The following is a 19,656-nucleotide window of genomic DNA, read 5'->3' on the forward strand; positions in this document are numbered from 1 at the left end:
GCTGGTAGAAATTCAGTGTTTCCAAATAGGTATCAAAACCGCACTTTGCAAGTAGATAAGAAAGTAGATTCGCCCTCTTGTTGCTCTTTGATATGCACAGTGAGATTGACGTCCGTTTCGACATCGCCAGTCACGACCACGTCTATAAAGTTAGTACAAAGTGAATCGGGAAACATAACACGTGACCAACGACGACTAACTCAGTTTCGACGTTGCGAACACCATTGACGTCTGTTGGTAAAATGACGAATTGTAAGGGGAGGCACAACACGCGGCCGTCGAACATGGATACGATCTGCATGTAGACGATTTCTCATTCTCCTTTTGAGGGCATGGTTTCGGATAACGAACGGGGTCGATCGTCAACGATTTGGGTTTGTTGGTACCTTTCCAGAGTCTGCTAATCACATTGAACGTATTGGTCACTGCACGCTGACGTCTAACAGTTTCCAGCATGTCAAATGGACGCCCCGCCCTAGTTCCTACACAAACAATGAATGAAATCAAGTAAATCGCAACTGTGTAGTGAGTAGAATGAATAAGACTGACAGAAATAATGGTCCATAGAGATTAATTGATTAATGAGGAATGACACCCTACGCACGTGTATGGCGCTACTGTGTGAGACACGTGCATTCTGTATGATGTGTTTTGGTGTCAAGTTTCACAGATATGAACCTTCTTGCACAGGATTTTTGTCGTCAACACTTATCGTTTTTTTCTAATACGTGAATAGAATTGAACTTCGTGATCCTGTTCTGTTTTGAAGAGTATATGTACAGCCAGCCTTCTTGTAAATATCCGATCCAGACACATACAGACTGAGCAAACCTGCCATGTTAATGTGTACAAAGAGTGCAGATAACTCCAGTAAACCGCCATTCCTGAAAGCTCTCCCTGCTGCTGGTGACTGTGGTTTAAATTTGGCTACAGCAGCACTTTCTATTCTCACTAGTAGTTCAATATTCTGCTGCCACTGACAATTACTACAAATCCATTTGCAACCCAAACATAAACCCTCACCCCATTCAAGAGAAGACAGTTTGATATGGAGAGAAAAAGTTCATTGAAATGGGCACTTTCCGGTAGAGTGGTAACATAACATATTCTACTATGTTAACATAAAATAATGCCGCCTGCATAACCAACAAAACTGCATGGTGTAATGTGTGTGTACAGAAAAAGGTCCACAATCACATTTCAATGCCCTTGATATGCTTGATCTCAAGAGAAGATTTTTGCCAAGATAAACTCCTTTTAATTTATCTGTGATTTGTGTCAGCGGATTGTGATCAGTGAACACTTCAATTGGATGATTTGTTGTTTTTCAAATACACCTTCAAATTAAGCAATAACAGTCAAAGCAAACTCAAGGCTTCTTTCTACATTGTCGAGGAATCTGTTTTAAGCCAGAAACCAACTCAATTAACAAGGACCCGACTGACTGACTTTTCAAAAGCTGGTATGGTCAGGGGGTATCTTCTGATTAAGTTTCCTAATACCTGAAAAGCGTGACAAGTCAAATAGAATTGTGACACATCGAGACGCAAACTAAGCCAGAAGAAAATTAACTAAAATCTTATCACGAGCTTTGCGAACATCAAAATGACCAGCCAGAGGAGTATCGTGGGCCAAATTCTTCACAAAATCTGGTGACAAACGTTCCAGTCATCTTTCGCAGATCTTCGGTGGTCTTCAATTTCTCATCAAAACACCATCTTGGTACTTGAAACAAGCAGGTGCCTTGGCAGCCCCATCGAAACAAAGTGCTAGTACTTCAGGATCGTCACCCTGCGGAGAAATGGGCTGAGTTCGAGAAAGTATTTGGTGAGCACACATTGTACATTGCATATTCACCATTAAGTAGCTAAACAAAGGTTCATCATGACAAAGTATCCACTTCACTGTTTCATACACAACCAAACCGCCGTATCTCCCTCCCTATGTAGGAGAAACGCTGGTACATGTTGACGTGTGTGGTGCTCTTAGACATGTGAGTATTTATACACCAGGGAGTGTTTTTTCACTAAGACTTATTTGACCTCACTTTCGTTGACAGGTAATATAGTGCATCTATCGATTGGTGACTGTCCTTGCACACAAAGGGTACTGCATGCATTCTTCAAAACCACATTCGCGCCAGCGGTAGATGCAAATGGAATAATGGAAGGAATCTACCACTACTTACAAAGTCTTTATATTTACATGTACAATGCAGTAGGTAGAATCAGAAAATACCTTTGATCATAATTATTACAAGCATTTATTATCTCTATTCCAGACAGTCTTTAAGCCAAATATCGTCCTTGTTGTAAAACAAAGAAGGCGGTTAACCGTGAAACATCACTTACTCTTACTCTTACGCCCGGGAAGTCGTTCACTGAAATGACAACGAACGCTGGAGACGCTTGGTAGTCACGACACATCTAACACAAGATCCCTCGATGAATGCATAATCATATCATATGAAGGTCTCCATTGTCCCCACAGTTCACTTCAGTGATAGTTAGCATCTCTCACTACCACGGCCAAGGCCGCACTGATATTCTGGACACAGGTGAACACAGTCTGCGTGCGTTTTGGATTGCCACGAAGCCTTAAATATAACATAGACTGGATTACCCATAGAGCACACTTGTTGCCGCCCTTTCCCCCACCTTTTCCCTTCATTTCTCTCTTTCACCACACTCACCTAGTCCCCTCCCATCCCAACCCCACTGCCCACACTCTATGATTTCCCTCGTACGAGGGAGCTTATATAATAATGAATCGGGGACCAGGCTGGTTGACTTGGTTGATGGGGTATCATACCTCGACGGCCTGGATCGTTGCTCGCAATATTGACCACCGGGTTTTCTGGGTGGGATGGGCTCTCGACATTCTCTTCTTCGGGCCGTTGTGGAAACCTTCAAGATGGTTGTTGGAGCGTGGACCGTTGTTCTCGTTCTACATTCTCGGTAGGCGGATGGCTGTGAAGCTTGGTTGATATAATGTGGTCGTCAATGGTGCTGCATCTGCCATTGCAGCCAATGGTGATTCACTTCCAGTGAACAACAAGTTGCCGCTTGACATTCAACCTGTATCGGTACCCAGCATGTAGTACTTGCTGACCGCCTCTCTGTGAAGTAACGAACTCAGCTCTTTGAAGATGTGCCATTTTCAGACTGAGGCCCAACTTACTTACTTACTTTGGAAATTTAACGTGCGCTTTCCGACTGATGCGTATTTCGCACACGGGCCCGGCCAGGCCATTTAATGTGTTTCCGAAAGGGGCGAAAGTGGTGTGTGCAACCCAAGAGGGGGCTTTAGTGGTTGCTTATATAGAATTTGGGAATTTTGAGATTTGGAATAGATGTCGATGGGGTTGGGGAGTAGAACTAAGGGTGCTGGGTATGGTGGATGTTTGTTTGTTTATGTGATTTTGATTTGGTAGATTATAGTGTTTTTAGATGCGTTTTATTAGTTCCGTTTTGATTAAGAATACGCCTAAGACCTTAAAGTTTTCTAGTTTATTTTGTGGGTTTAGTATTGCTTCTAGAGTGAGATCCTTGTTTTGATTGAGGGTGGTTTGTAATGCGGTTCGATGTGTTAGGTAATGTGTGCAGTGGATGAGTGCGTGTTCTGGGGTTTCTAGTTGTTTGCAGTGTGGGCAGTTACCTGTAGTGTGTTTTTTTATTTGTTTTAGGTGGTTATTTAGGTTGGTTAATTAATTCTAATGAATGAAATCATTAATGGGTTAATGGATAGTACCATTCTACACAACAGGGGTGTGGAAGTAACCATTTGTATTTAATGAAGGCCAAATGAGGTGTAGGCGATATAAGGTGTAGGCCAGATGAGGGCAAGCCGGTCTAGACCCAATTATTTATAGCAGGTATATGGCTGTGGGCGGCGCTTATCAACAAACACTCACACACATACACTATTCTGAATCCCGCTCTCACTATCTCACTTGTGTCTTTCGCTTTCCACACACCATTCCATATGCTTCACCTTACATAATATTTAGATTGAGGGATAATACGGTTCAGCTCAATAAATTTACTTTCTTTTTTTTCTGACTTTCCTGGAAGTGAACCCCTATTCGTCCCGGTATTATTTTTTAAGCATTTGTTGTGTACCAAAATTAAATCATTTCAATATTGTAACGAAAATTACAATTAAGAACGCAAAGCTCGTTTGTTTGACAGAATTGTTAATAACGTGGAGCACGCATCCATGAACTAACGCCAAATCTCGTTTGTATTCATGACAGGAATCTGTCGCCTAACAAAATGCTGATTTAATTATATCCGACTTATCAGCTCCATACAGGGTCATCTCCAGTGAGCGTCTGTATCGTCCTAGACAGGATAAGGACAAGTGATGACATTATTCAAGTTGGTGGAGCGAGGAGTTAAGATTAAGCGGAGCTATCCCTTAGTTATGTAGACAACACTTCGTTATATTCTCCAACAGAAGATTAACCTTTAGTGATTGGATTATCTTTTCGCCGGAGTGATGGTGTTTAAAAGTCTGACTTTATATTAGATTAAACGACGCGGAATTATCGTTAATAGGGATTTTTTAGGGACAAGGAAGCGTTATTCGTCGAGTCATGTGGCGGCACATGCTGGGCTCCAGTCGCAGCAAATAACCATAGATACAAGTCAGTTAAAATCGAAATATAATAAAAACATTATGTCATCATCGGGCAATCAAACATTGGTAGTTGGTCTATTCATTAGAATTTGTAATGTTTTCGCCTGTTTCTGCAAACACGTATGCAGAGACATGAAGTCAACAAGGCGTGTAAAGTGTGTGTTTCATTGTGCCAGTAACGTATTTGGCCATTCATAAGTGCTGAGGTATCATCCCAACTTTTGAATTTTCCCAATATAGTAATACTGATACATGAAAAAATAGACACACTTTGAACTTTTAGACGAAAAACAACATTACAAGGCCTCTTGTTACATGTCATCTCAGTGAGACGACTTAGAGGTTGTCTGTTTGTTCCAAGGGAAGGCATAGTATGTTCTGTTAATTCTCAAACATTGTTGGACCACTTCAAAGATCGCATGCCATATAACCCCTTGACTCGTTCTAGCGTGAGATAGGCCAAGAGGAAATTAATATAGTGAGTACCGGTTTGCTTAAAGGTTATCAGAGAAAATGTGTTTGTCCTTGCGAATATGAGACTTCTTTACATACATTGTACTGCATGCGTTTGATCGTAAGAAGTCGCATTCATTTTTACTTTCATCGAAAAGCAGCATCACCTCCGTCAGTAGTGTGAATGAATGGGCTTGTCATCCTTTCACGTTGTGTAGATACATGAATATACTGCATTCGAATATTTTATTATAAAATATGTTTGATGTTTGAGGATGTCTGCTAGTATTGTGTTGTACTTCTATGACTATATTCATATCATTATATTTAGCTATAGGCTATAATCTATAGTATAAAATAAATCACAACGTCGCAGATACGGCGTAATAAATAAAAAACATTAATTGATTAAGAAATAAAATTTGCTCTACCGCCATGTGCTGTGTAATACAGTATAACTCTGCCCTAACTGTTATAGTTGAAGCACGAAGACACTTGCGTCCGTGTGCTTGGATGGTGGAATACACGCAGTTATGGGAAAAACTACACCATATCATGCTGTGCTATGCTATTGGTATAAAGTAAACGTTATACATTTTTTATAGTGGTAAATGTAATACTAACTGTGTCTATTAACGGAGATGCGATCAATATCACATGAAAATCCCCCAATCGGGTTGAAAGGCTGTTCCAGCTAATTGCCCGCACCCTAAAGACTAAAGTACATGTAGGTGTTGAAATACATCACTAATCCCAAAACACTTCTCCAAAATCCCAACAGTGATAGGTAGGAATTAACTTAATGTTTTTATGTGAATTTGGTTCAGTTTAATCATCACGTGACACTAAACATTCCACAAGTGCAGATCATGAGATGGACTGCACACTGGGTTCGTTAGACTGTAGGATACAGTACCCATACATTTCAATGTGAATCAATGCCTTGAGGCGAGTTGACGTAATGTCAAATGACGTCGCCATGGGGACGAAATAACATGACTCGTAACTAACATGAGCTCAATGTCCTACGCTGATCCCCAGAAGGGGTGTAGGTAAGTTTGAAATGGTTACTCACGGCCACTGGCGTATATAACTCCAAGGCACCAACGCCTTTGGACAACTGGTGCTTGCTGTGGCATGGAGACGGTGCTTTGTATCAGAGATAACAGGGGGAGGTAGTTTTTAACTTTCTTTGGGTGGAAAGCCCAACGTGATGTAAGCCTCAGAGATTTACAATTTGTGAAATCCACAAGCACGGGTATGGTGCTGACAAGCCGAGAAGCATAATCGGGGCGAACAGGGATTCGAACCCTCGATCATAGATTTCTGCCGCGTCCGAGATAAATCTTTTAGCGAAGCATCTTAGAATTCCCATTTTCCGATAGCTCGCTTATGGTGCTTACGGCAAAAGTGAAAGTGAGTAGAGACGCAACGTTCTCAAGGTTATGACGTCTCCCACTGTGGCAACAATGGAATGTCGCTGCAAGTTATAACTCAAGGTGGCTAGAGACTACAGAATACCGGATACCTTCCAGTACATTGGCGAGGAATGTACACGAGCTTCAGAATAAGGAACGGATGTTCATGTCATAGCTCGTTTCCAAACATAATGAATGTCCTTAACGTCGCACGTCACGTACTTAAGTATACATTAACGTTGCAGCCTCTATTTGCTCGATAAAACCTCAGTTAGGCCCCATGTTTTCGTCATAAGTGTTTTTGTTTAGACAAATATGATACATAATTACTTGCATTGTTGAATTCTGACCTACCGTTGTATAATGTCATCTGCATAAACAACCTTATCCTCTGGCATTTTAAGACCTGTTGATACACACATAATTGTGACAAATGACTACATAATTCGTTAACTCGGTACCACTGTATTGCAATTTAATAGATTTGATACAATACACTTGTTAAAAACCTCGTGACTTAATCTTTCTTGGTCTTGGTATTAATAAGTATCGTCATCGGCATATAACAATCATCAATTCGTTACACCTAAGGAAAAGAATTCAGGTGTTGAGGTGAGGTGACATTTGATTTTACGTCGCGTTCCAGATTGTTGCATTTATATAGCGACGTGCATGCGTGCGCGCATGTGTGTTTGCTTGTATGAGCCCGGACTAATGTCGAGTTTATAGTGCTAGCCCACTGAGCAACCATGCCGCAACAACAGGGTGACAACAAGTACCATCTTTTAACGTCTTCCCACTCTTCGGGCAAACCATCCTAACAACTGGACCAAGGTGAGTGAGTGAGTTTGATTTTACGCCGCCTTTAGCAATATTCCAGCAATATCACGGCGGGGGACTCCAGAAATGGGCTCCACACATTGTACCCATGTCGGGAATCGAACCCAGGTATTCGGCGTGACGAGCGGACGCTTTAACCACTAGGCTACCCGACCGCCCCACTGGACCAAGGGGGCGGTCTGGAAAAATTGAACTTTTATATATATATCATTTATTGGGTAATGTTAACGGGTTGCAAAACGCCGTCAGATTTACTAAATCGGCGCTGTTTTTGGGTGTCAGGTTGTTTCACATAGATTAAAAAAAAATGTGCTCGATGAGCTGTACGTATACGTAGCAATGCAAAACCGTGGACAGAGGCTTCCTCGCCATCTCGTCTGAATCAAATCGTCCAACCTCGGCACGTGGCTTGTGCGTGCCGCCGAGTGAGTGAGTGAGTGAGTATGGTTTTACGCCGCTTTTAGTAATATTCCAGCAATATCACGGCGGGGGACACCAGAAATGGGCTTCACACATTGTACCCATGTCGGGAATCGAACCCGGGTCTTCGGCTCAACGAGCGAACGCTTTAACCACTAGGCTACCCGACCGCCCCGCGTGCCGCCGAAACAACAGTCATAACGCAACCCCGTCATGTTACAATGTATTTTTTATGTCCCCCGCCATTCACCTCGTGATTCACAGTATTTTGTAGATTCTATAGTTACTAGCATCGTATCATGGTTCACATATATTTTCACAGTCTATCTTGGTGTGGATATATGAGTGAACCTGAAAGAATCTAGTTCCTTTTACAGTGAGATAAATTGAGGACATTTTACCAATCGACATCCGTGCCCCATAATCATTCCCATCATCATCTCTCGGATAGATTAAGGGGGACCTAGTTGCCTGAGTTGCATTCCTTGTTGCCAGAATGTTATAGTCTAGGAATCCTACCACCTACATCAATGCGGATTCTCCTCCCACATCCAGCTGACACGGTGTATAATAACGGAGATACGTCGTTAAACCTCACTCACTCCACCTCGGCTGAACGCACATTAGAGGTGGCGTTTTAGCTAACAAATACAATGCTATGCAAAATACTACTTATGCGTTGTTCTAGTTTCATAAAAGCCAGACGCACGCCATACCTTTCTTCAGCCACTGACGACTGGATAATTTTTCAACACAATTTTTAAATTTGTGCTTTGGGTGTAAGTTTTAGTTTCAGGAACTTTCGTATTGAAACAAGGATCAACAATATGAAACTTCAGGCACTCTTCAACTCTTTATTGCTGAAGCGGTTCGTAAGAAATAAATATCTAACAACACAAAATATATTCCTTTAAATTTTGATATAAACTCTTTCAGGAAGATTAAGGCTGTTCGTATACATAGTTTTTAGCGCCTTCATGTTATGCTCCATAGAAACATTATTCGTGGGTCAACAGTTCCTCGCGGCGAGTACTTGAACTCGGATGTCAAACATAATACATGTATGTGTTGTTCCGTTAAGTATGCATACATGTAACAGGATACACATACATTCGTTCTTAAAATGAATCTTAACTTAAATACCCATAGTAAAATGGAAGTACAAATTAATCAGCCACTGTGATTTAATAATAATCGCTTCTCGATATTAACTTTGCCAGCAGCATAGTTTTAAGTGCGAAAGTAACGTTTTGATATGCATACGTTCTGGGCGACCGTGTTAGTCATGCATGTGTGTTTATTGTTGTTCCATATTCATTTTCTTTCACCACTCTCAGATTCGACAGCGTTATCCACAGACCTCTTGCCAAAGTCATCCATGTCACTGAAGTGTGAAATTGAGTCAAGGCCTTTCTTGACGAAAGTGGAGAAGCCTCCAGAACCAATCGAATCGAAAGGTCGTTTGGCAAAGCCTGCCATCCCAGCACCCTGACTGATTGAATCGAATGGGCGTTTATCTACCTCACTGTCTGACTTTTTGTTGAAAGATGCGAAGCCACCATGGGCAATTTTATCGAAAGATTTCTTGACAAATCCTGACATCCCACTTCCGGAGCTGATGGAATCAAATGGCCTCTTCGCAAAGCCGGCCATACCGCCTCCAGACGAAATTGAGTCAAAGGGGCGTTTTGCAAATCCTGCCATACCTCTCCCGGAGGCAATGGAGTCAAACGGTCTCTTAACGAAACCGGACAGATCGCGTCCTGCTGCGATAGATTCAAGGGGGCGCTTAGCGAATCCAGACATACCTCTACCAGATGCAATGGAATCAAATGGTCGTTTAGCGAATCCCGCAATTCCAGTCCCAGCCCCTATTGAATCGAATGAACGTTTTGCAAAACCCGATAGTCCACTCCCCGCGTTAATGGAGTCAAATGACCGCTTTGCAAACTCTGATATACCACTACCAGCTCCTATGGAATCATGGGGACGTTTGGCAAATCCGGAAATCCCACTTCCGGCAGAAATGGAATCAAATGGACGCTTAGCGAAGCCTGCCATTCCACCCCCAGAAGCAATGGAGTCAAACGGTCTCTTGGCGAAGTCAGAGAAAGCACTTGAACCGGATATTGAATCAAAGGGTCGTTTGTTGAAGGACGAAAACCCACTGCTGTGAGAGATCTTATCGAACCCACGCTTCATAAAGCCACTTAAGCCACTGCCCTTGTTGATTGAATCGAAGGATCTCTTTACTGCTACAGACGTACCATCAGACGTGCCAACCTTCACCTGAAAAAACAAAACACCAGCTGATTCGATATTTGCAATAGAACATGACAACTGCCGAAGGGTTAACGATTTGCTTACGATAAGGGGAAACAATGAGCGTGTTGCCATTTTGTGAAACATGGTTTACAACAGAAACATATGTGCTATACACTGAATGAGAACTCGGGAACAAGATAGACACAATTTTATGGATAACAACTTTAATACTGTGAAAAGTTTTTCACGGTATTAAAGAAGTTGTTATCCATAAAATTGTGTCTATCTTGTCATCCGTCAACTTCTAAGTAATGCCTATCAAACAATTTCAAAGAGAACTCGGGAATCTGGACAAACATTAGACGCTAACCAATTAATTGTCTATTCCTGTCATTAATTTTTTTACCTAGGTTTGAAGTCTTAAAGAAGCACTTGGGCGGTTTGCGAGACTATTCTCGGGCAAATAGACGACAAGGGTTGGGTACACAAGGATATTTCAACGTTATGAATACCATATATGTTAATAGAAGTATGGTTACATGTTTGTGCACGCATAGATAGATAGATAAATAGATAGATAGATAGATAGATATAATATAGAGAGAGATAGAAAGATAGTTATAATATAGAGAGAGATAGAAAGATAGAAAGATTGGTAGATCTTACTCATTCTGATTATCATACAGTTGTGATTTACTTCATTCCATTCATTGTTTGTGTATGAACTAGGGATGCGGCATCAGCAACATACGCGAGGTGCTTCTGCGAGCTATTGACATGCTGGAAACTTACAGGAGTCAGGCCATACGTTTAATGTTAGTAGCAGACTATGGAACAGGTACCAACAAACCAAAGATGTTGACGATCGAACCCGTTCAAGTCAGGGCGTCCCATTATAAATGTAGCTCATGTCCATGCTCGACGGCCACGTCTTGTGCCGCCCCTTACAAATCGTCAGTATTGCCAACAGACGTCAATGGTGAACACAACGTCACAATTGGGGTTATCGTCGCTGGTCAAGTGTCATGATTTCATTTTATCGACATATTCGAATATCAGTGTGTGTCAGTTGCTTTCGGAAATCATTCTAAATGTACATGATGTTACCCAATATAACATAAATGCCTGTTTTGCGGACTCCTTCTCTCACATAAAGTATTCACATGTCATATAATATACACACATGCCTTCTTATGACATCGTTGTCATAATTTGGGGTAGTGTAAATGTACATGTATTACCGACTAGGAAACATGCAACACTTCAATATTATATGCTCACATTGGCAGTATTGTACTCCGATGAAAATGAATTAACATTTATGGAAATGAATATACATTCTGTAAGTTTTGCGAAAGTGAGCTGGGCTTTAAACAATACTTCTCCAACATTATGATGAACCAACATGTTATGCTTAAAACTCACTCAGTAAGTGATAAAGCAAGGAATAACTGAAAAGTAATGAACCAGTCCAGGTTTTCAGTCTCATTACTGACAGGTTGATATTACTCAGTAATGATAATATAAATGGATAATCAACGTCAACTAATTATGATGATACCATACGTTTCGCCATTATTTCCGTACAATGGTTTCACGTTGTTATTTTCGGATCATCATTAAACATCTGTCAATCAATTTGTTCAGGCCAAGATCACGTCGTCTATGTGCATTTTCAGAGGAAAACCATTGGATCCTTAAGTGGTCAAAGACTGATTTCACCTGGAAACCAAACTCCAATTAGTTTTGATAAGGCTTGTAAAATAATGACATGACACAGCTCTTAGTTAAGTGCGGCTCGGTGAAGAGAAGCCATCAATCGCACCACGAAATGATACGTTAGGGACATCAATAAACAAGATCAAACGAAACATGCGATTTGATAACAATGTGCAGATATTGGTGATAAACCGTGCCTTTCCTGTAACTCTATCCTCTTTTCAAGGAAGTGTGAAATGCTTTTGTGTCATTATCCTGGGCAATAGTAACATAATGAGCTATAGATTGGTCCTGGTCACCTCGGTCACATCAGACTTCAGATATGTATAATGATGTGGTATTGGTCAATGAATGAAAATCAAATTAAAAGGTAATGAATGTAATTGTACAATTTCGGCTATCGGGATTCAATCTCGAGTTATTTGGATGAAGGAAATGTAAGTTGTTGTCACTTCAATGTAGGTTCTTTTATCCTTTATTCCACGATTGTTGCCAGCTCGTAAATAAATACAATACAATAATTAACTTAATCCATCTTGCCACCTCTTCCTGACTATCGAAAGGGGAGACTTTTATTGCAGATATTATCATGATAGAACTCTTGATGCATAGTCATCTAAAGGCACATTCAGCCCTCAGCCACTGCCGTTAATGCTGATATGTGTTTTATATTTAATACTTCCCGTCCAGGACACACACACACACACCTCACTGAAGAATCAATGCACTATCAGATACTGATGTGTCGACACGCCTCCAAATATATCTACTGGCCTATGCATATGGACCCTGGACTAGGTTTTATATCTACCCAGATTGGTCCGATTTTAGAGGGCACTACTTTAAAGGCAATTCATTCGACACTTTCTGCCCCGCAATTAAATATCATCCCTCGCCTACGGTTATACCTAGGATAAAGATAATAGCCGCAAAACATTTTTCATAACCACAGGACCCCTCATCCAAACGCAGAATCTATTGTACGATTCCAACTTTTTCATATTGTATGTGTTTCTGAATCACTATCAGTGATGATGCCAGGTGTTCGCGAAAAGGGGTGCGTATCCTGCCCAACCGGTAGCACCTGTCACAAACACATGCAAGGACAAGTTAATTTCTCACCTTAAAACACGGAAACAAAAGGTACAAGTGAAACTCGGTTATCGGACAAGTCGAAGAGAAGATGCAACTGATGAATGTCTCTCAGAGTAGGTTCAGCCAGTGAAACCGCCTCGTCTGTTTCATATTTAGATTAATGGATAAAGACTGTATAACTCAACTTTACAACAGTCAGTTTTACCTTTTAGTAAAGCAATATTCCACCAGCTCCAGCATTTGGTGTCTACATTTCCCAACTATTAAGGTACAATTGAGCATGTTCTTTCCAGGAAGATTTCAAGGAGCATCATTCGACTCTTGCTGTTGTTTGATTATGTTGCACGAGAGAGTAAGACACCAAATTAACATTAGGATATTAAACACGCGTAACATTGCACATTTACACCAAAGGTTCCAGAAAATCAGAACGATAATGCCACTCATAAATCATTATTGATACGTTGCCCAAGAGGCCAGAAGTACAGCTGTACCCGCCTTGCAACTACCAGTTTGATGGCCCTGCAGCTGGACAGGTGGACAGTAGATATGCTTAGGTGCGGCAATCCGCCAGTCACAACCACCTATCCCTCCGGACAAAGAGGACAGGACATCATATCATTCGCAGAGGCAGCGTCATAGTTTAGGCGGAATCTGCGGTGAAAATATCCAAATGTGTTCATCTCAAATCTCAATGCATAACGTTGCATTATTCCAGCAAGATAACGCCCTGTCACACACAGCCTATATTGTGCGAGATTTCTTCAGGCCAACAAGTTCAAAGTCCTGTCTTGGCGAGCCAGATCACCTGACATGTCACCCACTGATTGCAAGCATCTGTGGGACCATACTGGTCATCAGATCACAGCATCGCAAGGTCCTTCTCAAGGACAGCAGTTGGAGCATGTGTAAAACCCAATCTTTGCAACTGCCCATTGCGTGCGTTTAGGTAGGCCATTTGCCCATTGCGTGCTGTTGGCAATACAGCTTGCCCAATACATGCAATGGACAGTGAGTTTTAAAAATTTATTCACAGACGTCAAAAGGACAAAGTTATTTTATAAGGATCTACTCACCGAGTTATTTCACACAGATATGTCCCCTGAATTGTTTTCCAACACGGATGCATCAACAATAAATCATAAATTACTATTTATTAACTACTGTTAAACATATAAATTCGCCTCGAAAATGATACGTCTGACCAAATATAGACTTTAATGAGCACCAAAAAATGTGATCAACCATTATTATATCTTTTCAAATTACTCAACGATTTCTTCGCTGAACTATATCTACTCACAAAATTGTATTTCCTGTTTACAAGCATGGGTTGGGTGATTTAAAATTGACATAAAGTATATTGTTGCAATGAGCAGATAATTGTTTGCTCATTGCCTTCCCAATGAATACAATGGGCAGTTGCACAAATTGGTTTTTACACCTGCACCAACTGCTGTGCGTTGAGAAGGACTTTGATCCCACAGATGCTTGCAATCAGTACACTCCAGGAGGAACAGCTTCGGATTCCAGTTCATGTCATCAGGCGCCTGAGAGCTCGGCGTAGAGTACGTGTATTGATGACCATTCAGCCATACCCGATACTGACTAACAAGGGTGAAATCATCACAAGTAACTTTCCTCTGCCCACCTTTCTAATTTTCAATACTTGAACAACTGATCCGTGTCTCCTAATTGTGCCTCTAGATTTTCTCTTATCATAGAGTGTGATTCGACACATTGTATTGTTAGCACAAACTGATGTTCTTTGAAAATACATATACCGTCGTTACTATTGTTGAAATGTCTTGTCTCTTGGTTTATCATATAAAGTGATCACTCGTGTATAAATACCAATACATTGTGTGACGACATCTCTTGTGTACGAATGCTATGAAATAAATACCTATATATATAATTGATCCAACTCCTTCTGCCATACCATGGGACACAACCTCAGTTTTATTTCATGTGGCAATTCCTTGGACACAGCAAAGGCTATATAACTATCACAAGAAACGGATCATTAAATAGTTTGTATAGCTTATTACTCGTACTCCACACACCTCAATCAAATCCACTGGTACTATCCTGCAACGCACTCTACTGTTCTATAACCAGTCAGTACCCACAACACACTCTACTGTTCTATAACCAATCAGTACCCACAACGCACTCTACTGTTCTATAACCAATCAGTACCCACAACACACTCTACTGTTCTATAACCAATCAGTACCCACAACGCACTCTACTGTTCTATAACCAATCAGTACCCGCAACGCACTCTACTGTTCTATAACCAATCTGTACCCACAACGCACTCTACTGTCCTATAACCAATCTGTACCCACAACGCACTCTTCTGTTCTATAACCAATCTGTACCCACAACGCACTCTACTGTTCTATAACCAATCAGTACCCACAACGCACTCTACTGTTCTATAACCAATCAGTACCCACAACGCACTCTACTGTTCTATAACCAATCTGTACCCACAACACACTCTACTGTTCTATAACCAATCTGTACCCACAACGCACTCTACTGTTCTATAACCAATCAGTACCCACAACGCACTCTACGGTTCTATAACCAATCAGTACCCACAACGCACTCTACTGTTCTATAACCAATCAGTACCCACAACGCACTCTACTGTTCTATAACCAATCAGTACCCACAACACACTCTACTGTTCTATAACCAATCAGTACCCACAACGCACTCTACTGTTCTATAACCAATCAGTACCCACAACGCACTCTACTGTTCTATAACCAGTCTGTACCCACAACGCACTCTACTGTCCTATAACCAATCTGTACCCACAACGCACTCTTCTGTTCTATAACCAATCTGTACCCACAACGCACTCTACTGTTCTATAACCAATCAGTACCCACAACGCACTCTACTGTTCTATAACCAATCTGTACCCACAACGCACTCTACTGTTCTATAACCAATCTGTACCCACAACACACTCTACTGTTCTATAACCAATCTGTACCCACAGCGCACTCTACTGTTCTATAACCAATCAGTACCCACAACGCACTCTACTGTTCTATAACCAATCAGTACCCACAACGCACTCTACTGTTCTATAACCAATCAGTACCCACAACGCACTCTACTGTTCTATAACCAATATGTTCCCACAACGCACTCTACTGTTCTATAACCAATCTGTACCCACAACGCACTCTACTCTTTTATAACCAATCAGTACCCACAACGGACAATCTCTATTTCTTACATGGTGTTACCCTCGTCTGCTCTTTGTCGTCACAACCAACTCAACGCTCTCTGTACTAAATTGGCGTTGGTTTCGTCGTAATATTGTGACATTAATGATATAACATTAATCCTAACTTGTGTTAACATATCAGCAAGTATATATTAACAATACGCTTACTCAGTGCTCATCTAATGAAAGGGACAGAAGGAGCCCTCAAACGTCGCTACAAACAAAAAAGAAGTTATTATCCCTGAAAGTGTCCTGTCTTCGTGTTCTTCCATCTTCTTAGTGCCGGGCAAAGACTACGTTTTAGTCGCATAATTATACTTTTCGTGAAAAACATAATTTTCTTAGCTCGGAATATTTACATCAAACGTTGATAAGAGTCACACTGATTATATTTTGATAAAAATCCGCAGTCTTTTCGTCATGACACTTTGTTGCTTCATGTCACTGAAAGATTCGTTGCGTTGATAGAATTGCTATTTTCTAAATTCCATTGAAATTGCGCCCGGTAATTATCGAATCAGAAAATCACAGGGGCACCTTTTTTTGCAGTTCGGATCTATACGATTCTTCAAACCGTATAAAGACTGTCACACAATCAAGAGAGTCGTTTTTATATTGTCTGGTAATTGCAGAATTTTATTAAAGTACACACACACATAGAAATTCCTCTTCAAACTCACCAATTATAATTATGCGTTATGTTAAAGTAGGATATGATGTGGTGAGGACGCGCCTTGTATTAGGCAGGGGAAAATGCATCAAGCAGAAGCCATTACTTGGGTGCATTAATTCTCTTTTGAAGTTGGCAAACAAAATCGAAACGTTCATAATCTTGCGGATTCGGCATGTTTCTATGTAAACACTGAAACATCGGTAATAATTTGTTTGAAGAATATCTTGCATAAAGATACAACGTGATGGTTCAAGTCACTCATTTTCCAGTTTAAAGAAATACACTGTAGGCAATCCTACAGATATCATAATGATGGATTTCAAAAATCCTTGTAAGAAGAAAAGAATGCTTGTTTACGATCTCGTTTCTTTAAAATTGTAGTTCTTAAATGAATTAGTTATGAAAATATCTCATCTTCGTGATATCTACTGCATATGTTTTTCTGTTATATTTGTCGAACTATAGAGATCAATAATGAGAAAGTGTAATGTGTGGCTTTTTCTATACATGAGTTGGACTCAAGGATAGAAAATGAAGCTTCATTTGATCTGCTGACATGATAATGTTTGATCTCCCGAGTGCACTCGAATTGTTTAAGCCATTATCAATCTGTATGCCGCATCTTATTGACTGTCGGGCACTCTCGTGATACGCTTGATAAAATATCCGCTATTCACACTTGACGCGTTTATTTTGGAATATAATGCTGCAGCTTTTGCAGGGGATAATAATACGCGAGTGCAACAGGCTTAATAACACCAGTTTATTTCGTGCTGTTACGGCAAACAACTGAAAGCTATATTTTACAAAACGTGTATGTAATGAATTAAATAAAAGCGACAAAGCCCTTTCAATATTCATAAGAAATATCTGCCAAAGACAGAGTCGGTTGTATGATTCCGATTATATCAGAAGTATGTGTTTATCAATCTCTATCAAATAGTGATGATACCAGGGGTTCGTGGAAAGGTTAGCGTATCCTGCCCTATCCAAACACATTGCTTTGTTCTTTCTCAACGACAAAACTCAGTTTGTTTATATTATGGAACAATAACCTGAATCATTATTGTGTTGGTCATTGTTTGCTACATATGAAAAATACTGTTTTTCGCGGAAAGGTTAGCGTATCCTGCCCTATCCAAACACATCGCTTTGTTCTTTCTCAACGACAAAACTCAGTTTGTTTATATTATGGAACAATAACCTGAATCATTATTGTGTTGGTCATTGTTTGCTACATATGCGTTATGTCAGTGCTTCCGTTGCATTTATGGACCAGGTGGCACATTTACACCATATGTCACATATCATCATATTCAGGTCATTTCAACTTGTATCGTCTTCCGCAAATGTGGTGACAACTTTAGTGGAAACTTCTAATAGGGATTCTCAAGCATCTTTTTCTCTTCGGGGTATTTTATCCACTTTGAAAATAGTTATGTTTTAACAAACCTATCACAAGTGAGAGAAATTAGTCACCCTAGTTGAGGTGTAATGAAATCAGGTGAAATGAACACAGGTCTAAAAGTTACAAAGTAAAAAAAATCTAATTATAGAAAATCAATTCTGTCAAAATTATTTGTTGAAATGACATGACGATGGTGTTTTCATGGTTTAATGGCATTACATCTCTAATTGGTCACGACGGATGGAATGACAAATAGCATCTTGCAACCAACCTCATTATGTCCGTGGTAGCAGATAGATGACAGCAGAACTACCCTTCATGAAAATTACATCTCTAATACATGTATTTATTGCAACAAAATACATCGCATTTAATTGTTCACATTCTTATTTCCGCACTCAGAAATTAGCCATGGTATAGACTTCCGTGACATACTAAAGTTTATGATGTCTATTGTATACTGTTAACATCAATTGATATAATATTGCATCACTTACTTAATAACTTCATAGGCCAAATAGTGTCATAAAATCAACATACATAATGCCTATTGAAGAAAACTTGTTTAACTGAAATCCTTAAAGGCAGTCAGACTTACCTCTTCTTTTTCTGCCAGTACAACGCATAGGCCAAGAGCAAGGACAAGTCCAGGTTGAAGAGAAGATACTAGTTTCATTATGGTAGCGTCAGGCAAGTGGCTCTGGTATCAAAGTGTTCCCTTGGTCGACAAGGCCACCGACTCGTGGACGACAACCGAGTCAGTTCCACTTTATAAGGATGGGGCACGTGGATCTGTCAACAATGCTTGGTGATCGATATGTCGAGCTAATCCAGTTATACGCGACGTGCGTGCTCCAATGATCTTCCAGTACGGACAGGCATTGCCATGATATACGATGGCACAAGTTGTCGATAGCTACAGTATTGTCTTTTGTTTGAGCGAATGGTTGAGGTATATGTATATTATCACTAGAATGACGTTTGCAGTTCATGTTACCGTTATGATAGAGTCATGTGAATTTTGAGCCATACTTGAATGTAGTTAGTACAGGAACATCAAGGCGAAGGACACCAATGAAAAGAGTGTTACAAAATATAGTTTATCAAAGTAGGGAGTCTAACTTATTGTGTACAACAAACTACCCTTGTACTCTTCATTATCTTCACACAGCCTTACAACGTTCAAATGAAACTTCATTATGTCAGTATGTCTTGCCAGTTTCATTAAATGTTAACAATAATAGTAGCTTATAAGTGTGTGTGTGTGTGTATGTGTGTGTGTTTTTGTTTGTTTGTTTTGTGTGTGTGTGTGTGTGTGTGTGTGTGTGTGTGTGTGTGTGTGTGTGTGTGTGTGTGTGTGTGTGTGTGTGTGTGTGTGTGTTAACGTGAGAATAATTTATGCATTTAAAAAGAGGAGAGAGACAGAGTTTATTAGAAACTGTAATGGTCCGGGAGCAAAGAAGTGGCT

At 40.4% G+C, this 19,656-nt stretch overlaps 1 protein-coding gene across 1 annotated transcript; it reads right to left on the bottom strand.

Moving 5' to 3' along the window:
* Positions 1-8,612: 8,612 nt before the first annotated feature.
* On the bottom strand, positions 8,613-19,006 carry LOC139470941 (uncharacterized). The gene is made up of 2 exons (XM_071253265.1): positions 18,787-19,006; positions 8,613-10,061 (listed from the first exon to the last, which is right to left on the bottom strand). Exons 1-2 carry the CDS (start codon positions 18,862-18,864, stop codon positions 9,087-9,089), a joined length of 1,053 nt encoding a protein of 350 aa, XP_071109366.1. The 5' UTR covers positions 18,865-19,006; the 3' UTR covers positions 8,613-9,086.
* Between the last annotated feature and the right edge of the window lie 650 nt (positions 19,007-19,656).

This window comes from Haliotis cracherodii, unplaced genomic scaffold, assembly GCF_022045235.1.
Source record: "Haliotis cracherodii isolate W230 unplaced genomic scaffold, xgHalCrac1.p SCAF_21, whole genome shotgun sequence".
Lineage (NCBI taxonomy): Eukaryota > Metazoa > Mollusca > Gastropoda > Lepetellida > Haliotidae > Haliotis > Haliotis cracherodii.